Raw genomic sequence first — 20,827 nt, forward strand, 5'->3', positions numbered from 1 at the left:
AATTACGGTGACCATAATACACGTTGCTCAATACCCACCTGCTTTTTGTACACTGTGATATCAGCCATAGCTAGGAACTCATTCAACTCCCTTTTGAATGCTTGCAGAAAAATCATACTCGCTGCACAAGCTTGCAACTTATTCCAATAGTCGATGACCCTCTGTGAAAGGAAAAACCTCCCATTATCTAACCTAGCTTTATGCTTGTGTAACTTATAGGCATGTCCCCAAGTTTTCCCTGACTTGTTAACTTATCAAATACTCTATCCACATGAACACAGTATAGTTGTTCATTATTTTAAAGACTGCAATCAAATCTTCCAGATGAGGCCTAACCAAAGTCTTGCTCAACAATAGTATAGTGCTAGAATAACAGAAAATGCTGGAAATACTCAGCAGGTCTGGCAGCATCTACGCAGAGAGAAAGAGTGCTGGGGTCATGATCCAGGGGGAGGTAGGAGGAAGTGTTGGTGAGTTGGCATTCAGCCTTCGCGAGGTGGAGGTCTGTTTGACAAACAGCAACAGAGCTGCCATTATCAGCAGGTTTAATGGCAATGTCAAAGTTGGACCTGAGAGAATGGAGTGCTCAAGTTCAGAGAGACGTGCGTTAGAATGAGTTAGCAGAGTCATTGAGACTGCTGATGTCACGGCGAGTACAGTTCCCAATGAAAAGATCTAAAGAGGGTAAAAGGCCAGAGGGAGGGGTGCAGGTGGAATGAAAATTCTGAAGATGGGAGAAAGGGTTTGTTGTGTGGGGAGGGAAGACTCCTGGGCAAGGAAGTGGGTGCAAAGGCGAAGGAATAAGAGTTCAGCATCGTGTTGAGCTCAAAATTCATTGAGGTGGGGGCATAAAGGGATGAAGCTGAAGCCTTTGCTGACGACTGATCGTTTGGGGTTAGAGAGAGGAAAGTCAGAGGAGATAATGAAAACACAGCAAGGGGTGAGATTGGAAGGAGGGATGGGATCAGAGGAAGGTGAAGGGGCAGGAGGAACCTGAGGGGTGTGGTATCCAAGAGTTGTTGAAGTTTGCAGTCCTTGGAACCTGAAAGCAAGAAAAAAAGTTTTTTTGTTAATGTGCCAGATGAGGCGAAGGATGAAATGGAACTGTGGACCAGGATAACTCTGAGAGTGAGATAATGTACTGCTGAATAGAGAGGTCGAGAGCGTGCATGTGCGGTGCATGGCGTTGAGTGTGAATCTCAGGAAGCAGTGAGAGCAGTGGTTCGAGGAACGCTGAATATCATGCAGCTATCTGTATTCATGGGTGTTTTGGAAACATGAAGGGTAGAATTTCAGTTGGAATCCACGTGGAATAGGTCAGAGCCGGAGACAGCTGTGGCTGTGAAAACGAGTTTTAGTAGATACCTTATCAAACACGAGAAGGTAAACAGAAAGCAATGAACATCAGAACATAAGAATTAGGAACAGGAGGAGGCCATCTAACCCCTCGAGCCTGCTCCGCCATTCAATAAGATCATGGCTGATCTGGCCGTGGACTCACCTCCACTTACCCGCCCTCTCCCCGCAACCCTTAATTCTCTTATTGGTTAAAAATCTATCTATCTGTGACTTGAATACATTCAATGAGCTAGCCTCAATTGCTTCCTTGGGCAGAGAATTCCACAGATTCACAACCCTCTGGGAGAAGAAATTCCTTCTCAACTCGGTTTTAAATTGGCTCCCCTGTATTTTGAGGCTGTGCCCCCTAGTTCTAGTCTCCCCGACCAGTGGAAACAACCTCTCTGCCTCTATCTTGTCTATCCCTTTCATGATTTTAAATGTTTCTATAAGATCACCCCTCATCCTTCTGAACTCCAATGAGTAAAGACCCAGTCTACTCAATCTATCAATCAGGTTAGATGCAGAAAGAATGTTCCCAATGTTGGGGAAGTCCAGAACCAGGGGTCACAGTCTGAGGATAAGGGGTAAGCCATTTAGGACCGAGATGAGGAGAAACTTCTTCACCCAGAGAGTGGTGAACCTGTGGAATTCTCTACCACAGAAAGTAGTTGAGGCCAATTCACTAAATATATTCAAAAGGGAGTTAGATGAAGTCCTTACTACTCGGGGGATCAAGGGTTATGGCGAGAAAGCAGGAAGGGGGTACTGAAGTTTCATGTTCAGCCATGAACTCATTGAATGGCGGTGCAGGCTAGAAGGGCTGAATGGCCTGCTCCTGCACCTATTTTCTATGTTTCTATGTTTCTATAAGGTAACCCCCTCATCTCCAGAATCAGCCTAGTGAATCGTCTCTGTACCCCCTCCAAAGCTAGTATATCCTTCCTTAAGTAAGGTGACCAAAACTGCACGCAGTACTCCAGGTGCGGCCTTACCAATACCCTATACAGTTGCAGCAGGACATCCCTGCTTTTGTACTCCATCCCTCTCGAAATGAAGGCCAACATTCCATTCGCCTTCCTGATTACCTGCTGCACCTGCAAACTAACTTTTTGGGATTCATGCACAAGGACCCCCAGGTCCCTCTGCACCTCAGCATGTTGTAATTTCTCCCCATTCAAATAATATTCCCTTTTACTGTGTTTTTTCCCAAGGTGGATGACCTCACACTTTCCGACATTGTATTCTATCTGCCAAACCTTAGCCCATTTGTTTAACCTATCCAAATCTCTTTGCAGCCTCTCTGTGTCCTCTACACAACTCGCTTTCCCACTAATCTTTGTGTCATCTGCAAATTTAGTTACACTACACTTTGTCCCCTCTTCCAGGTCATCTTGTTACAATCTTGTATATTGTAAACAGTTGTGGTCCCAGCACCGATCTCTGTGGCATACCATTAACCACCGATTTCCAACCCGAAAAGGACCCATTTATCCCGACTCTCTGCTTTCTGTTCGCCAGCCAATTCTCTATCCATGCTAATACATTTCCTCTGACTCCGCATACCTCTATCTTCTGCAGTAACCTTTTGTGTGGCACCTTATCGAATGCCTTTTGGAAATCTAAATGCACCACATCCATCGGTACATCTCTAGCCACCATGCTTGTTATCTCCTCAAAGAATTCCAGTAAATTAGTTAAACACGATTTCCCCTTCATGAATCCATGCTGCGTCTGCTTGATTGCACTATTCCTATCTAGATGTCCCGCTATTTCTTCCTTAATGATAGTTTCAAGCATTTTCCCCACTACAGATGTTAAACTAACTGGCCTATAGTTACCTGCCTTTTGTCTGCCCCCTTTTTTAAACAGAGGCGTTACATTAGCTGCTTTCCAATCCGCTGGTACCTCCCCAGAGTCCAGAAAATTTTGGTAGATTATAACGAATGCATCTGCTTTAACTTCTGCCATCTCTTTTACTACCCTAGGATGCATTTCATCAGGACCAGGGGACTTGTCTACCTTGAATCCCATTAGCCTGTCCAGCACTACCCCCCTAATGATAGTGATTGTCTCAAGGTCCTCCCTTCCCACATTCCTGTGACCAGCAAGTTTTGGCATGGTTTTTGTGTCTTCCACTGTAAAGACCGAAGCAAAATAATTGTTTAAGGTCTCAGCCATTTCCACATTTCCCATTATTAAATTTCCCTTCTCATCTTCTAAGGGACCAACTTTAGTCACTCTTTTCCGTTTTATATATCTGTAAAAGCTTTTACTATCTGTTTTTATGTTTTGCGCAAGTTTACTTTCGAAATCTATCTTTCCTTTCTTTATTGCTTTTTTAGTCATTCTTTGCTGTTGTTTAAAATTTTCCCAATCCTCTAGTTTCCCACTAACCTTGGCCACCTTATACGCATTGGTCTTTGATTTGATACTCTCCTTTATTTCCTTGGTTATCCACGGCTGGTTATCCCTTCTCTTACCGCCCTTCTTTTTCACTGGAATATGTTTTTGTTGCGCACTATGAAAGAGCTCCTTAAAAGTCCTCCACTGTTCCTCAATTGTGCCACCATTTAGTCTGTGTTTCCAGTCTACTTTAGCCAACTCTGCCCTCATCCTACTGTAGTCCCCTTTGTTTAAGCATAGTACGCTTGTTTCTGACGCAACTTCCTCACCCTCAGTCTGTATTACAAATTCAACCATACTTTGATCACTCATTCCGAGAGGATCTTTTACTAGGAGATCGTTTATTTTTCCTGTCTCATTACACAGGACCAGATCTAAGATCGTTAGTGGGAGTTGTGTACAGACCTCCAAACAGTAGTAGTGATGTTGGGGAGGGCATCAAACAGGAAATTAGGAGTGCATGCAATAAAGGTGCAGCAGTTATAATGGGTGACTTTAATATGCACATAGATTGGGCTAGCCAAACTGGAAGCAATACGGTGGAGGAGGATTTCCTGGAATGCATAAGGGATGGTTTTCTAGACCAATATGTCGAGGAACCAACTAGGGGGGAGGCCATCTTAGACTGGGTGTTGTGTAATGAGAGAGGATTAATTAGCAATCTCATTGTGCGAGGCCCCTTGGGGAAGAGTGACCATAATATGGTGGAATTCTGCATTAGGATGGAGAATGAAACAGTTAATTCAGAGACCATGGTCCAGAACTTAAAGAAGGGTAACTTTGAAGGTATGAGGCATGAATTGGCTAAGATAGATTGGCTAATGATACTTAAGGGGTTGACTGTGGATGGGCAATGGCAGACATTTAGAGAACGCATGGATGAATTACAACAATTGTACATTCCTGTCTGGCGTAAAAATAAAAAAGGGAAGGTGGCTCAACCGTGGCTATCTAGGGAAATCAGGGATAGTATTAAAGCCAAGGAAGTGGCATACAAATTGGCCAGAAATAGCAGCGAACCTGGGGACTGGGAGAAATTTAGAACTCAGCAGAGGAGGACAAAGGGTTTGATTAGGGTAGGGAAAATGGAGTACGAGAAGAAGCTTGCAGGGAACATTAAGGCGGATTGCAAAAGTTTCTATAGGTATGTAAAGAGAAAGAGGTTAGTAAAGACAAACGTAGGTCCCCTGCAGTCAGAATCAGGGGAAGTCATAACGGGGAACAAAGAAATGGCAGACCAATTGAACAAGTACTTTGGTTCGGTATTCACTAAGGAGGACACAAACAACCTTCCGGATATAAAAGTGGTCAGAGGGTCTATTAAGGAGGAGGAACTGAGGGAAATCTTTATTAGTCGGGAAATTGTGTTGGGGAAATTGATGGGATTGAGGGCCGATAAATCCCCAGGGCCTGATGGACTGCATCCCAGAGTACTTAAGGAGGTGGCCTTGGAAATAGCGGACGCATTGACAGTCATTTTCCAACATTCCATTGACTCTGGATCAGTTCCTATCGAGTGGAGGGTAGCCAATGTAACCCCACTTTTTAAAAAAGGAGGGAGAGAGAAAGCAGGGAATTATAGACCGGTCAGCCTGACCTCAGTAGTGGGTAAAATGATGGAATCAATTATTAAGGATGTCATAGCAGCGCATTTGGAAAATGGTGACATGATAGGTCCAAGTCAGCATGGATTTGTAAAAGGGAGATCATGCTTGACAAATCTTCTGGAATTTTTTGAGGATGTTTCCAATAAAGTGGACAAAGGAGTACCAGTTGATGTGGTATATTTGGACTTTCAGAAGGCTTTCGACAAGGTCCCACACAGGAGATTAATGTGCAAAGTTAAAGCACATGGGATTGGGGGTAGTGTGCTGACGTGGATTGAGAACTGGTTGTCAGACAGGAAGCAAAGAGTAGGAGTAAATGGGTACTTTTCGGAATGGCAGGCAGTGACTAGTGGGGTACCGCAGGGTTCTGTGCTGGGGCCCCAGCTGTTTACATTGTACATTAATGATTTAGACGAGGGGATTAAATGTAGTATCTCCAAATTTGCGGATGACACTAAGTTGGGTGGCAGTGTGAGCTGCGAGGAGGATGCTATGAGGCTACAGAGTGACTTGGATAGGTTAGGTGAGTGGGCAAATGCGTGGCAGATGAAGTATAATGTGGATAAATGTGAGGTTATCCACTTTGGTGGTAAAAACAGAGAGACAGACTATTATCTGAATGGTGACAGATTAGGAAAAGGGAAGGTGCAACGAGACCTGGGTGTCATGGTACATCAGTCATTGAAGGTTGGCATGCAGGTACAGCAGGCGGTTAAGAAAGCAAATGGCATGTTGGCCTTCATAGCGAGGGGATTTGAGTACAGGGGCAGGGAGGTGTTGCTACAGTTGTACAGGGCCTTGGTGAGGCCACACCTGGAGTATTGTGTACAGTTTTGGTCTCCTAACTTGAGGAAGGACATACTTGCTGTTGAGGGAGTGCAGCGAAGATTCACCAGACTGATTCCCGGGATGGTGGGACTGACCTATCAAGAAAGACTGAATCAACTGGGCTTGTATTCACTGGAGTTCAGAAGAGTGAGAGGGGACCTCATAGAAACGTTTAAAATTCTGACGGGTTTGGACAGGTTGGATGCAGGAAGAATGTTCCCAATGTTGGGGAAGTCCAGAACCAGGGGTCACAGTCTAAGGATAAGGGGTAAGCCATTTAGGACCGAGATAAGGAGAAACTTCTTCACCCAGAGAGTGGTGAACCTGTGGAATTCTCTACCACAGGAAGTAGTTGAGGCCAATTCACTAAATATATTCAAAAGGGAGTTAGATGAAGTCCTTACTACTCGGGGGATCAAGGGGTATGGCGTGAAAGCAGGAAGTGGGTACTGAAGTTTCATGTTCAGCCATGAACTCGTTGAATGGCGGTGCAGGCTAGAAGGGCTGAATGGCCTGCTCCTGCACCTATTTTCTATGTTTCTATGTTTCTAAGATAGCTTGCTCCCTTGTAGGTTCTGTTACATACTGTTCTAAGAAACAATCCCATATGCCTTCTATGAATTCCTCCTCCAGGCTACCCGTGCGATTTGAGTTGACCAATCGATATGTAGGTTAAAATGCCCCATGACTACTGCCGTTCCTTTTTTACATGCCTCCATTATTCCTTGATTATTGTCCGCCCCACCATTAAGTTATTATTTGGGGCCTATAAACTACGCCCACCAGTGACTTTTTCCCCTTACTATCTCTAATCTCCACCCACAATGATTCAACATTTTGTTCATTCGAGCCAATATCATCTCTCACAACTGCCCTGATATCATCCTTTATTAACAGAGCTACCCCACCTCCTTTCCCTTCTTGTCTATCTTTCCGAATCATCAGATATCCCTGTATGTTTAATTCCCAGTCTTGGCCACCCTGCCACCCTGCAACCATGTTTCTGTAATGGCCACCAAATCATACCCATTTGTAATGATTTGTGACGTCAACTCATTTACAAGGTAAAAGAAACAAATGACAATCTCATCTGAGAGAAGAGCATAAATTCTTCAAGGTGGGCATTCCTGAAAGAGAAGTGAATCACAGAATCATAGAAATTTGCGGCACAGGCGAGGCCATTCGGCCCAATGTATCTGTGCCGGCTGAAAAAGAGATTCTAGCCTAACCCCACTTTCCAGCTCTTGCACCGTAGCCCCGTAAGTTATGGCACTTCAAGTACATATCCAAGTACTTTTTAAATGCGATGGGGGTTTCTGCCTCTACCACCCTTTCAGGCAGTGAGTTCCAGACCCCCACCACTCTCTGGGGAAAAAGGTTCTCCTCAACTCCCCTCTAATTACTTTAAACTTATGCCCTCTGGTTGTTGACTTCACTGCTAAGGGAAATAGGTCCTTCCTATCCACTCTATCTAGAGCCCCATAATTTTATACACCTCAATTAAGTCTCCTCTCAGCCTCCTCTGTTCCAAAGAAAACAACCCCAGTCTCCTCTGTTCTAAAGAAAACAACCCCAGCCTATCCAATCTTCCCTCATAGCTAAAATTCTCCAGTCCAAGTGGCAGTGAATTAAACACGAATACAAAATGCTGGGAATCTGAAGTATAAATAGAAAATGCAGGAAGCACTCAGCAGGTCAGGCAGCATCTGTGGAGAGAGTAATAGAGTTAATGGGGTAGAAATTCATTTTGGGCAATAGTGCAATTGGTATCGCATCCACCGTCTGTTATACAACCCGCATGATATTCAGTTCGATTGATTTCAATAGGCTTCAAAGTGTGGAAAATGGAAAGGACACGGTCGAGGGCCCTGTCAACCACGGTCGAAGGGAATGCTCGGTGGAGGGAAAAGAAAGACATATCTGAAGCCTTCTCCTTCTTAAGCAGTTCCTTGGAGTCGAGGATGATTTGCTTCCACACTAAAAATGAGTTCCCAGATGACTGAGTCCAATGCGGGACCTACAGTCTCGGTCACAGGTGGGGCAGACAGTGGTTGAAGGGATGGGTGGGTGGGGTGCTTGGGTTGACGTGCGCTCCTTCTGCTGTTTGTGTTAGGCTTCCACTTGCTCCCAGCGAAGGGACTCAAGGTGTTCGGCGCCTTCCTGGATGCTACTCTTCCACTTTGAGCGATCTTGGGCCAGGGATTCCCTGGTGTTGGAGGAGATGTTGTACTTTTTCAAGGAGGCTTTGAGGGGGCCCTTGAAGTGTTTCCTCTGCGCACCTGGGACTCACCTGCCATGTCGGAGCTCCGAGTAGAGCGCTTGTTTTGGGAGTCTTGTACCGGGCATACGGACGATGTGGCCCGTCCATCGGAGCTGATCGAGCGTAGTCAGTGCTTCGATGCTGGGGATGTTGGCCTGAGCGAGAACACTGATGGTGCGCCTATCCTGCCAATGGCTTTGCAGGATCTTGCGGAGACAGCGTTGGTGGTACTTCTCCAGTGCTTTGACTGAAGCATATAGGATAGCGGGTATCACTGCTGCTCTGTAGCCCATGAACTTGGTGCCAGGTTTGAGGTCCTGGTCTTCAAACACTCTCTTCCTCAGGCAACCGAAGGCTGCACTGGTGCACTAAAGGCGGTGTTGGACTTGTCATCGACGTCTGCTCTTGTTGACAGTTGGGTCCCGAGGTATGGGAAATGGTTCACGTTGTCCAAGGCATCGTAGTGGATTTTGATAATCGGGGGCCAGTACTGTGTGGCCGGGGCAGGTTGGTAGAGGACCTTTGTCTTACGGACGTTAAGTGTAAGGCTCATGCTCTTGTATGCTTCAATGAAGGTGTTGACGATGGTTTGGAGATCGGCCTCCGAGTGTGCACAGACACAAGCGTCGTCTGCTACTGCAATTCAATGACAGATGATGGGATGACCTTGGATCTGGCCTGGAGGTGGCGGAGGTTAAACAGTTTCCCGTTTATTTTGTAGATTAGCTCCACTCCAGCGGGGAGCTTACTGAGGGTGAGATGGAACATTGCAGCAAGGAAGATCGAGAAGAGCGTTGGTGCAATGTCACAGCCTTGCTTGACCCCGGTCCGTACGTGAATTGGGTCTGTGGTGGATCCATTGGTCAGGATCACAGCTTGCATGACATCATGAAGCAGGCAGAGGATGGGGACAAACTTTTGAGGGCGCCCAATTTGAGGAGGACACTCCATAATCCCTCACGGTTGACAGTATCGAAGGCCTTTTGGATGGTGACATCGTCGGAACAGATGCGACAGAAATGGAGAAACTGGGAGAATGGAATAGAGTCCTTACAGGAAGTGAGATAGGAGGAAATGAAATGAAGATAGCTGTAGGAGTCTGGGCTTATAGTAGATATTGATTGACAGAAATGGAGATAGGAAAGGGAAGAGTCTGAGATGGACCATGTGAAGGCGAGAGAGTGATGGAAATTTGAAGCAAAGTTGATGAAATTCATTTCCAGTTTGGGGCGTGAGCCGGAAGCAGCACCGATACAGTCATTGTACTGGATGATCCTCGCACAAAAGAAGTGAGAGAGGTGACTTGACTAGGACTGGAAAAAAGAACCTGAGCTTCTGGTTGCTTACCATTTTAATTCTCCATTCCATTTCCACTCTGACCTCTCTGTCCTTAGTCTCCTATACATGGCATGTCCAGCCATGAGCTCATTGAATGGCGGTGCAGGCTCGAAGGGCCGAATGGCCTACTCCTGCACCTATTTTCTATGTTTCTATACTGTTTCACTGAAGCTCGAGAGATAGCACCTAATCTTTTTAATGGGCACTTTACAGCCTTCCGGGCTCCACATCGAGTTCAATAATTTCAGATCATAACCACTGCTTCCATTTTTTCAGACAAGTGCAAGTAATGATTCTTCTGTTGCCATTTACAGTTCCTCTAGACCCATCTTTTGTTTCTTTACTTGTTCCATTACCACCCCCTTTTGCTTTGCACTATTACCCCTTTTGCCATGTTAATCACTCGTGCCTTCCACCCTTATAAGACCCACATAGAAGTTCTTTCATTACCTCCCCCATTTCTCTACCTCTGTGCTTGCTTAAAACCTGTTACATCCGTAACATTTTCCAGTTCCGACAAAAGATCGCAGACTTGAAACTTTGGCTGGAATTTTCTGTACCTGGGCAGGTCGGGTGCTGGCGGTTGCTGTGGCGGATCACGACCCCACTCCTCATTCCATTCCACCCCTGACATCGACTTTCCATTAATGACGCCTATTAAGGCAACCCTGTGCGTTACCCAGCCCTATTAAATGGTGCGGATCTAATGACGTCATCGTTGACGCGTTTTCAGCCGTGATATTTAAAGGGGCTATGGCCATATTGCATTTGAAGGTTCATCTAGGATTGTGCAGGCACTGCACTGGAACATTGGGTGTTGGAAAGACTAGCAAAGATGACTGCAGAGACCGAGGGCTGCACCCAGGTTCTCAGATGACTCCTTCCACGTGCTTGTAGAGGGAATGGGAGCATGCAAGGAGGTCCTCTTCCCTTCCGATGGGTGGAAGAGACCTCCCCAGCAGACCAAAGGAGCCTGGCTCTAAATAGCAGTAGAAGTAGAGGAGGTCAACAGTAGGGATGTTGTCAGGAGGGCATAGTTGCAGTGCTGGATATGTGCTGGAATTAGATCAAGAAAGGTGAGTGCAAAGTCACGCTTAACTTCATCCTGCTGTACCTCTCATCGCATCCCCATCATTCTGCCTTCCCAACCCTACTCCTGCACATCATTACTCACACCAATATACCTTGCACATCCACCCATCCCTCTCTATCTACATTATCACATCCCCATCTGATTAACCACCCTTCACGCTCACCCTCATCCTCATGAATCATACCAACTAATCCACAAGGAGGATGCTTAGCACTGCCAGCCCACTCCATCATAGTCACATTCAAAAGATGTAACCCATCCATTCCTTGCACTCATTCTATCACTCTCACTCAACCTTCTCTTCTTTCCCTCTGTGCAGGAGAAGAGAGCCTTCAATAAGAGGGAGAAGGAGAGAACAGGATGTGGCCCTCTTTCAGCAGCTGAGGAGGTCACCCTGGAAGTGTCAGGAGTTGCAGAGCAGCTGGAAGTGGGAGATGGAGATGGAGAGCGGGATATCTCAGCAACCTGATGACAGAATTACATCTCATACAGCCACATGGTATACAGCCTAGGAGGGATGTCAACGTAGTCATGGGTCCTCATGGCCCCACTGCTGTGCAGCAAGGTGCTTGCCAGCTGTGCAGCAAGGTGCTTGCCAGCTCCTTGCTAGCAAGGATGTGCGGGTGACCCATGAGCAGGATGATGGGGAGTGGGGACATTGAAGTGGGGGTTCCTTTCAAAGCGCTCACACTTCTTCCCCATTGACCCCTCCCCCCCCCCCCCCCCCCCCGGCCTCAGTCAGAGCCCCAGGTGGCTCCTGGGATCACGATGGCCAGGTCTGCCCCTGCATGGTCAAAGGAGGAGCAGACTTTGGCAGGACCATCACAGACTCCAAAACCCAGAGGATATCCACCAAAAGTGTCTGCAGTCGAAGCTGGGAAGTGAGCAGGATGCCTCTACCTGTGCTGAAACCTCAGGGGTAGCACCTCGTAGAAGCATGCGTAAGAGAAAGATGAAACACAAGTAAATGCACAAGGGTAGCCACTTGGGTGTTTTAATAAATGTTTGTGTAAAGTTTCCATTACTGTGATGTCACAGATAAAAATATGTATTTTCACCACTTTCCAGTCAGGGACAAATTTGTGTGCAACTTTGGCAGTGGCTTTGTGAGTCAGAGTGAATGGCCAGATGTAAGGTTAACTCCAGCAATGGTGGTCAGTGTGAAAGGAATGGCTTGGCCATTGTAGAAATGCTTTAATGGTGTTGCTGTGGGGTGGTGTGAACCTGGCACAGCATGTGACAGGCATATGGGTGTAATGCCTGAAGTTAAATAAATCTGGCCATTATGAGGCCATCCCTGGCCTCCCGGACAGCAAAGTGCTCAGGTGCTGGTGGGATCTGGACTTTAGGGTCCTCCTGCTCCTTCTCCTCCCTGTTTTCCAGCTGATGCTCCTCCTCCTCAGAAGAGGCAGTGCATTCCTCATGCAGCACTAATCGTCACTGCTGCACTATGTTGTGCAGGGTGCAGCAGACCACAACAATTCTGGAGATCCTGGCTGGTGCATACTGAAGAGCTCCTCCAGATCTGTCAAGGTATGTGAGGCACATTTTCAGCATACTAATTGTCTGTTTTATGACACATCTGATGGACATGTGGCTTTCATTATATCTCTCCTTGCCCTCAGTACTTGGCCTCCTCAAGGGTGTCGAGCTACGTTTTCAGTTGGTAGCCTTTGTCTTCAAGAAGCCAGCCGGAAAGTCTGTTTGGAGGAGCGAAGAGCTGAGGGAGGGTGGACTGGTGCAGGATGAAAGATTCATGGCAGAATATGGCACACACATGCATGATGATCTTCCTCTGGTTGGTGATGAACTGCACATTGAGCGAATGGTAGCCCTTGCGGTTGACTGACTCCTGGGTGATGATGGGATATACTGATGGTCACATGTGTGCAGTCGATGATGCCCTGCACCCGTAGGAAGCCAACCAGAGTAGCAAAGCCCTGCACCCGCTCAGTAACACTCTCCTCAGTTGCAAAGTAAATATAATTGGCTTACTTGTCAAACAGGGCATCTGTGGGTGGCCGACTGCGAGATGCCACAAATGTCTGATACAGATTCCTGGAAGGAGCCTGAGGCGAAGAAGTTGAGGGCGCTGGTAACTCTGGCAGTCACTGGTAAGGCGTGTCCACCGCTCCTTTGGGCTGCAGGTCTTGCTCCAGCAATATGCAAATGTCTGCAACGACCTGGTGCAATAACCTGAACCTCCTTTGGCACTGCTGCTCCATCATGTTGAAGCTCCTCCTCTGCCTGTATACCCTGTGTTGGGGGTATCGCTTCCGGTGCGGTGCAGCCCTGCGCTGATGCCCTGTGTAGCATCAGGTGGTTGAGGAGAAGGTGCTTGTTGGTGGTGGTATTGGTGCTGCTGGTGTGCCTGGTGCTTCTGATGTTGGGGCTCATTGTGGTCCGATTCTGAGGACCAAAGTGAGACAGTATAAACGGCACCCATGCTTATGTAATAGATGGCAGGTCAAGTAGAGATGACAGAAGCAATCAATCAATGGTGTGATAGATGGTACCAATGAAGTGACAGTGGATCCCGACTTTGTTGAAAAGACTTGCAACCTCTAGAAAGCTAAATCTGTGCTGAGAATGCACTAAGCAACAGCATCTGCCTTAGGAAAGTGACCAAGTATCTGGTGAGAGTTTTATTGTACTTTTCATGCTGTGCACGAATTAGGTAGATCAATGGTCATTCAACTTCAGCTTCAGGTTTCTGAGCTGCGTGATTCCCGTGGTTATCCAGGGAAATTTGAAAGGTACGGTTTGTTGTGTATCTGTAAGGCATGCACTCCCATGTTTCGCCACCAGGGAGCTCATCCCCTGAAGACCCAAGGGATCCCAGCATCCCTTGGGAGCACTGTATATAAGCCGGCCCCTAAAGCCTGTTCCTCACTCTGGAGTGTCTTATTAAAGACTGATGTCACTGTTACTTTAACCTCCCTGTGTGCAGCCTCATCTGTGTTAGGAACACAACAACTGGCGACGAGAACACGAATCCAACGCAAAGATGCAGCAAACTGTGGGCATCCTGGAGAAGTTCTCTGAGGATTAGGACTGGGAAGCCTATGTTGAATGGCTAGACCAGTACTTTGTAGCCAACGAGCTGGATGGAGAAGGAAGCGCTGCAAAATGGAGAGCGGTCCTCCTCACAGTCTGCGGGGCATCGATCTACAGCCTCATGAAGAATCTTCTGGCTCCGGTGAAACCCACAGATAAATCGTATGAGGAGCTGTGTACACTGGTTCAGGAGTATCTTAACCCGAGGGAGAGCGTGCTGATGATGAGGTATCGGTTCTACACGTGCCAGCGATCTGAAGGTCAGGAAGTGGCGAGCTACGTCGCCGAGCTAAGGCGACTTGTAGGACAATGTGAATTTGATGGCTACCTGGAGCAAATGCTCAGAGACTTTTTTGTACTGGGCATTGGCCACGAGACCATCCTACGAAAAGTTTTGACTGTAGAGACACCGACCCTCAGTAAGGCCATTACGATAGCACAGGCGTTTATGTCCACCAGTGATAACACCAAACAAATCTCTCAGCACACAAGTGCTAGCAATGTTCATAAATTAACTAAAACTGTGTTTGCGAGCAGAAATGTACAGGGCAGAACCCACGAGTCTGCAATTGCCAGCAGGCCTCAGGTGACTCAGATGACTGAGTCCCCAGCAAGGCAATTCACACCTTGTTGGCGTTGTGGAGGCTTCCATTCAGCCTATTCATGCCGCTTCAAAGGGTATGTTTGCAAGAGCTGTGGAACAAAGGGGCACCTCCAACAAGCTTGCAAACGAGCTGCAAGCTCTGCAAAACCTGCTAACCACCATGTGGCCGAGGAAGATCGGTCCATGGTGGATCAAAGCAATTTTGATCCTCAGAGCGGAGGCAGATGCTGAAGTACACGGGGTGCACACATTTTCGACGAAATGTCCACCTATAATGCTAAATGTAAAATTGAATGGCTTACCCGTAGCCATGGAACTGGACACTGGCGCTAGCCAATCTATCATGAGTAAAAAGATGTTTGAGAGACTGTGGTGCAACAAGGCACTCAGACCAGCCCTGAGCCCCATCCACATGAAACTGAGAACGTTTACCAAAGAGCTTATCACTGTCCTGGTCAGCGCCATGGTCAAGGTCACCTATGAGGGCACGGTGCACGAACTGCCACTTTGGATTGAACCGGGCGATGGACCCACATTACTTGGAAGGAGCTGGCTGGGCTAAATCTGCTGGAACTAGGATGACATCCGAGCACTATCACATGTTGATGAGGCCTCATGTACCCAGGTTCTTAAGAAATTTCCTTCCCTTTTTGAGCCAGGCATTGGAAACTTATCTGGGGCGAAGGAGCAGATCCACTTGGTCCCAGAGGCACGACCCATTCACCACAAGGGGCGAGCGGTACCTCACATGATGAGGTAGAGAGTGGAAATCGAGCTGGACAGGCTGCAACGCGAGGGCATCATCTCCCCAGTGGAATTCAGCAAGTGGGCCAGCCCGATTATTCTAGTACTCAAAAGTGATGGCACGGTCAGGATTTGCGGCGATTATAAGGTAACTATTAATCGTTTCTTGCTACTGGACCAATACCCGCTACCTAAGGCAGACGACCTATTTGCGATGCTGGCCGGAGGCAAGACGTTCACCAAGCTCGACCTGACTTCGGCCTATATGACGCAGGAGCTGGAGGAGTCTTCGAAGGGCCTCACCTGCATCAACACGCACAAGGGACTGTTCATCTACAACAGATGCCCATTTGGAATTCGGTCGGCTGCAGCGATCTTCCAGAGAAACATGGAGAGCCTACTCAAATCAGTAGGTCTTTCAGGGCGAAATATTTGGTCACGGGATGGGACACCGTCGAGCACCTACAAAACCTGGAGGTGGTCCTCCAGCGACTGGATCGCGTAGGGTTGCGGCTGAAGAGGTCGAAATGCGTCTTAATGGCAACAGAAGTGGAGTTTTTGGGGAGAAAGATCACGGCGGACGTCATTTGGCCCATAGATGCCAAGACAGAGGCTATCAGGAACTCGCCCAGGCCACAGAACATCAAAGTGCTGCGGTCGTTCCTGGGACTCCTCAACTATTTTGGTAACTTCCTACCGGAGTTAAGCACCCTTTTAGAGCCCCTACATGTGTTATTGCGCAAAGGTGAGAACTGGGTATGGGGGAAAAAAACAAGTAATTGCTTTTGAGAAAGCCAGAAACATTTTATGCTCCAACAAGCTGCTTGTATTGTATAACCCGTGTAAAAGACTTGTGTTAGCATGTGATGCGTTGTCGTACGGAGACAGGTGTGTATTACAACAAGCTAATGTTGCGGGGAAGTTGCAACCTGTCGTCTATGTTTCCAGGAGCTTGTCTAAGGCCGAGAGGGCCTACAGCATGATTGAGAAAGAGGCATTAGCGTGTCTGTTCGGGGTAAAGACAATGCATCAGTACCTGTTTGGCCTCAAATTTGAGCTGGAAACCGATCACAAGCCCCTCACATCCCTGTTCGCTAAAAACAAGTTTGTGATCCTGGCCCTCCAGACCATGGTCGAGGATCCATGTCGACTATGTGGGCCCGTTTCTCGGTAAAATGTTCCTGGTGGTGGTGGATGCTTTTTCAAAATGGATTGAATGTGAAATAATGTCAGGAAGCACCGCCATCGCCACCATTGAAAGCCTGAGGGCCATGTTTGCCACCCATGGCCTGCCTGACATACTGGTCAGTGACAACGGGCCATGTTTCACCAGTGCCGAATTTAAAGAATTCATGACCCGCAATGGGATCAAACATGTCACCTCGGCCCCGTTTAAACCAGCCTCCAATGGGCAGGCAGAGCGGGCAGTACAAACAATCAAACAGAGCCTTAAACGAGTCACAGAAGCCTCACTCCAAACCCGCCTGTCCCGAGTACTGCTCAGTTACCGCACGAGACCCCACTCGCTCACAGGGGTGCCCCCTGCTGAGCTACTCATGAAAAGGACACTTAAAACCAGACTCTCGCTGGTTCACCCCAACCTGCATGATCAGGTAGAGAGCAGGCGGCAGCAACAAAATGTAAACGATGGTCGCGCCACTGTGTCTCGGGAAATTGATCTGAATGACCCTGTGTATGTGCTAATCTATGGACATGGTCCCAAGTGGATCGCGGGCACGGTGATAGCTAAAGAAGGGAGTAGGGTGTTTGTAGTCAAACTAGACAATGGACAAATTTGCAGAAAGCACCTGGACCAAACGAGGCTGTGGTTCACAGGCTGCCCTGAACAACCCACAGCAGACACCACCCTTTTTGAGCTCACAACACACACCCAAAGGATCAACGACACCACGCCGGACCAGGAAATCGAACCCATCACGCCCAACAGCCCAGCAAGGCCAGGCTCACCCAGCAGCCCTGCAGGGCCAAAAACACGCCAGCCCAGCGAGGGCACAGCCAACACACCAGAGCAGATATTTGTACCGAGGCGGTCCACCAGGGAAAGAAAGGCTCCCGACCGCCTCATTTTGTAAATAGTTTTCACTTTGACTTTGCGGGGGAGTGATGTTGTGTATCTGTAAAGCATGCACTCCCATGTTCCGCCATCAGGGAGCTCATCCCCTGAAGTCCCAAGGGATCCCAGCATCCCTTGGGAGCACTCTATATAAGCCGGCCCCTAAGGCCCATTCCTCACTTTGGAGTGTCTTATTAAAGACTGGGGTCACTGTTACTTTAACCTCCCTGTGTGCAGCCTCATCTGTGTTAGGAACACAATACGGTTAAAAAGAGGTTTAAGCGTCTAACAAAGTACCTAATAATCATCTAAATTATCGTGGCCGTCTCTGCCGTTCGGGTTGCTGTCGCACTGGCAAATGCGCCCAAGGAAAAGGTGCGTGGGAGCGGGATGACAGCGGGTTCTCGACCCACTCCAAGGCATTTCAAATTTCCCTCCCGACCCACCTTCAATCACGCCCGCACAGACCCCAGAAAATTGCGACCGTTAATTCTGTTTTTCTCTCCACAGATGTTCTTGGCCTGTTGAGTATTTCCAGCATTTTCTGCTTATAGTTCAGCATCTGCAGTATTTTGCCTTTTGTAGTGCTTTTTGGTTTGCATAGGATGATCCTAGCAATACATCCTAATACTTTGTGTGTTTTTGCTGTAGCCTTGGGGCATTGGTCATGAACCTTTAGTGATTCACATTCTATAACGAATGTGTTACTGATGATGAGAGTTTTAAACTGAATTATTTGGGAAGCAGGAAGGGAGCATGGTCTATAAAGACCAGGTAATGGGAAAGCAGGATTTCAGACAGGATACGCAGCCAGTTATGTTTTGGACAAGTTGGAATGTGTGTGGAGGATAGGAGGCCAGCAAAGAGCATTGGGGTAAGAGTTTGAAAATGACAAAAATAAAGGTGAGTTTTGGCAGTAGAGGAGTTGAGATAAAGGCAGAGGTAGACAGTGTGCAATTTACTTACATATTAGTATAGTAGGATATTAGGGGCAAACTGTCAACTGAAGGACATGATCACCATGTTGATTATTTATTCCTGATCCTGGTCAGTGCTTAGTCAGTAGGCTTTGACAGTAGGCTTAGTCAGTGCTCCAAATTTCCCTTGCATGATAATATACATGTCTGCAAACTGTTGCTCATTTTGAGACACAGTTGCTTGGTTTAAAAAATGTAATGTGCAGTATTTTGATGTTTATCATTCTTCACGAAAACGCACTGCTGAATGCTTTTATGTTACTCTTGGTTTTTACAAATGTTGCTTTTATTGATTAATTTATTGGTATAAGTTGTACCTTATTAAATATTGCGGATACAGACTGCAGTGGCTGTTGCACCATAAGATCAAGCAATATCAGAGGTATCCAATAATTTAAAGCTTGAGCCAGTTTCAGGAGCTTGCACAGTTCAGGCATCAGATGAAGTTTTAGTGAGTGTTCCTGTTTTGCAGGAATTTATATAGAAATTGATGCCCTATATTGCACAAAATAGCTTTGTCTTGGCAGAATCTTTTATTTTTGCAATTTTTCATTTTCCAAGTGACATTTCAATTTGTTCTTTTATCTACACGACTCAAAATCTTCTGCTGTTGTGATCTATTGGTATTAAAATTTATTTTCTTTTACACCTCATTCAATCCAGTGCAGACATAGATGCTGTAGTTGAGGAAATCCAAAAGATTGAACCACTCATAACTGCATCCCGCACAGAGCAGGTGAAACAGCTGGTGCAGAGGCTCCAGGAAAAACTTGGTCAACAGGATGATCATAAATTCTACCTTTTTAAGGTGAGAAATCTTTTCTGAATGTCAATAAATAAAATGTTTTGTTATGCTACAACTCACATTGCTCTTCAGATGGCAGTAATTGCCAGGAAATGCTGACATTGACCTAATTGTAATGATACCTGATGGTGGGTTGCTTGATATGATGTTTATATAATGAATGAGCTAAGCGGACAAGTATATTGAGACAGTTAGGCAAATGAGGTAAAAAAAATTACATCAAGAATCCATTTTTTTTAAATTCTGTTTGTGCTGTGGTTCTGGTCTAGTTTCTAAATTATGAAGGTGAGAATTTGGCAAAAGTGCAAGACGTATGGTATAAATATAAGTAGATTATACTAATGAAACTTTACTACGGGACTCGATTTAGTAACCTGTGTCTCAGTCCAGTCAATGTAACCAACACCATGGCTGTGCTTTAAGAGCTCTGTTGCTGTTGAGGAGCACAGTCCGTTTTTCCTCTCAAGAATATAATAGATGTTTAGTATTGCAGAATGATCCCACTTGAAGTTCAGCTGCCAATTTGTAAGTTTTTAATACATTTGTTCCAGGATGTGGGCATCACTGGTAAGGCCAGCATTTATTACCCATCCCTAATTGCTCTTGAGAAGGTGGTGGTGAGCCGCCTTCTTGAACCGCTGCAGTCCGTGTGGTGAAGGTGTTCTCACAGTGCTGTTAGGGGGAGATTTCCAGGATTTTGACCCAGTGACTATGAAAGAACGGCGATATATTTCCAAGTCAGGATGGTGTGTAACTTGATGGGGAACTTGCAGATGATGGTGTTCCCATGCACCTGCTATCTTGTCCTTCTAGGTGGTAGAGGTCGTGAGTTTGGGAGGTGTTGCCGAAGAAGCCATGGTGAGTTGCTGCAGTGCATCTTATAGATGGTACACACTGCAGCCACGGTGCGCCGGTGGTGGAGGGAGTGAATGTTGAAGGTGGTGGATGGGGTGCCAATCAAGTACTCATAATTATAAATGTCCGAAGTTTGTTTTTGCTTTTTTAATTTTATTAGTTAGCTTTAGTGATATCCTAACTTGTGTGGCTCTTCTGTAATTGTCAATCTGCTAGGATAACATAGAAAAATGAAGCTCTCTTAGAGTTTCTGCTCCATAGCTTTGATAAGGACAGTGGTGCATTTGCAATATCTTCATTTGCTGACTACTGGTTTTTCTTACATGTTTGTCTGAGCATCCAGTGTGTATTTGTGAGAGACCAAAGTCAATTCACAGCAGAGATTTTTTTTGTTACTTCATGTGAATTTTGTGCTCATGAGGGTGAAGAATGTTGGTGCTGATATTGGAATGATTTCAATTTTGGGCACCCAGTGTCAGCAATAAGCACTCCCAGATTATGTGTAGCTAATGTCCTTTAAAATAATTTTTAGCAATTGCTAGAGATAAATTCCAGGATTTTTAAAAAAATCGATTATAAAAAAAAAAAAATGTGAGGGGAAAGAGCTTGAAATTTTCCATTGTGCATGTCTGGATAATCGTGCAAATTGCATCTTTGCCTTTCTGCTTGATAAGTCACCTAAAGTGGTTTTCATCCCTTGACCCAATTCTGGGTGGGAAAGAAATGAAGGCTCTGCAATTTAGATTTATTTCGGGGGACGTGAGGACCATGTTTTCGACTCGCTTGCGCCTCTGTTACGCCACAGTGGGGGCAGCGTGGAGATGCTGCCGGACCAAGAGTC

General features: G+C 46.5%; 1 protein-coding gene across 1 annotated transcript in view; it reads left to right on the plus strand.

Moving 5' to 3' along the window:
- The window catches only part of daw1 (dynein assembly factor with WDR repeat domains 1), a 92,150-nt gene that overhangs the window by 16,822 nt on the left and 54,501 nt on the right, over nucleotides 1–20,827 (plus strand). The window contains exon 3 of the mRNA XM_070882507.1: nucleotides 18,990–19,134. Coding sequence (XP_070738608.1) covers nucleotides 18,990–19,134 — 145 coding nt within the window. The remainder of the gene's footprint in view (nucleotides 1–18,989; nucleotides 19,135–20,827) is intronic.

Source organism: Pristiophorus japonicus, chromosome 6 (genome assembly GCF_044704955.1).
Source record: "Pristiophorus japonicus isolate sPriJap1 chromosome 6, sPriJap1.hap1, whole genome shotgun sequence".
NCBI classification, from domain to species: domain Eukaryota; kingdom Metazoa; phylum Chordata; class Chondrichthyes; family Pristiophoridae; genus Pristiophorus; species Pristiophorus japonicus.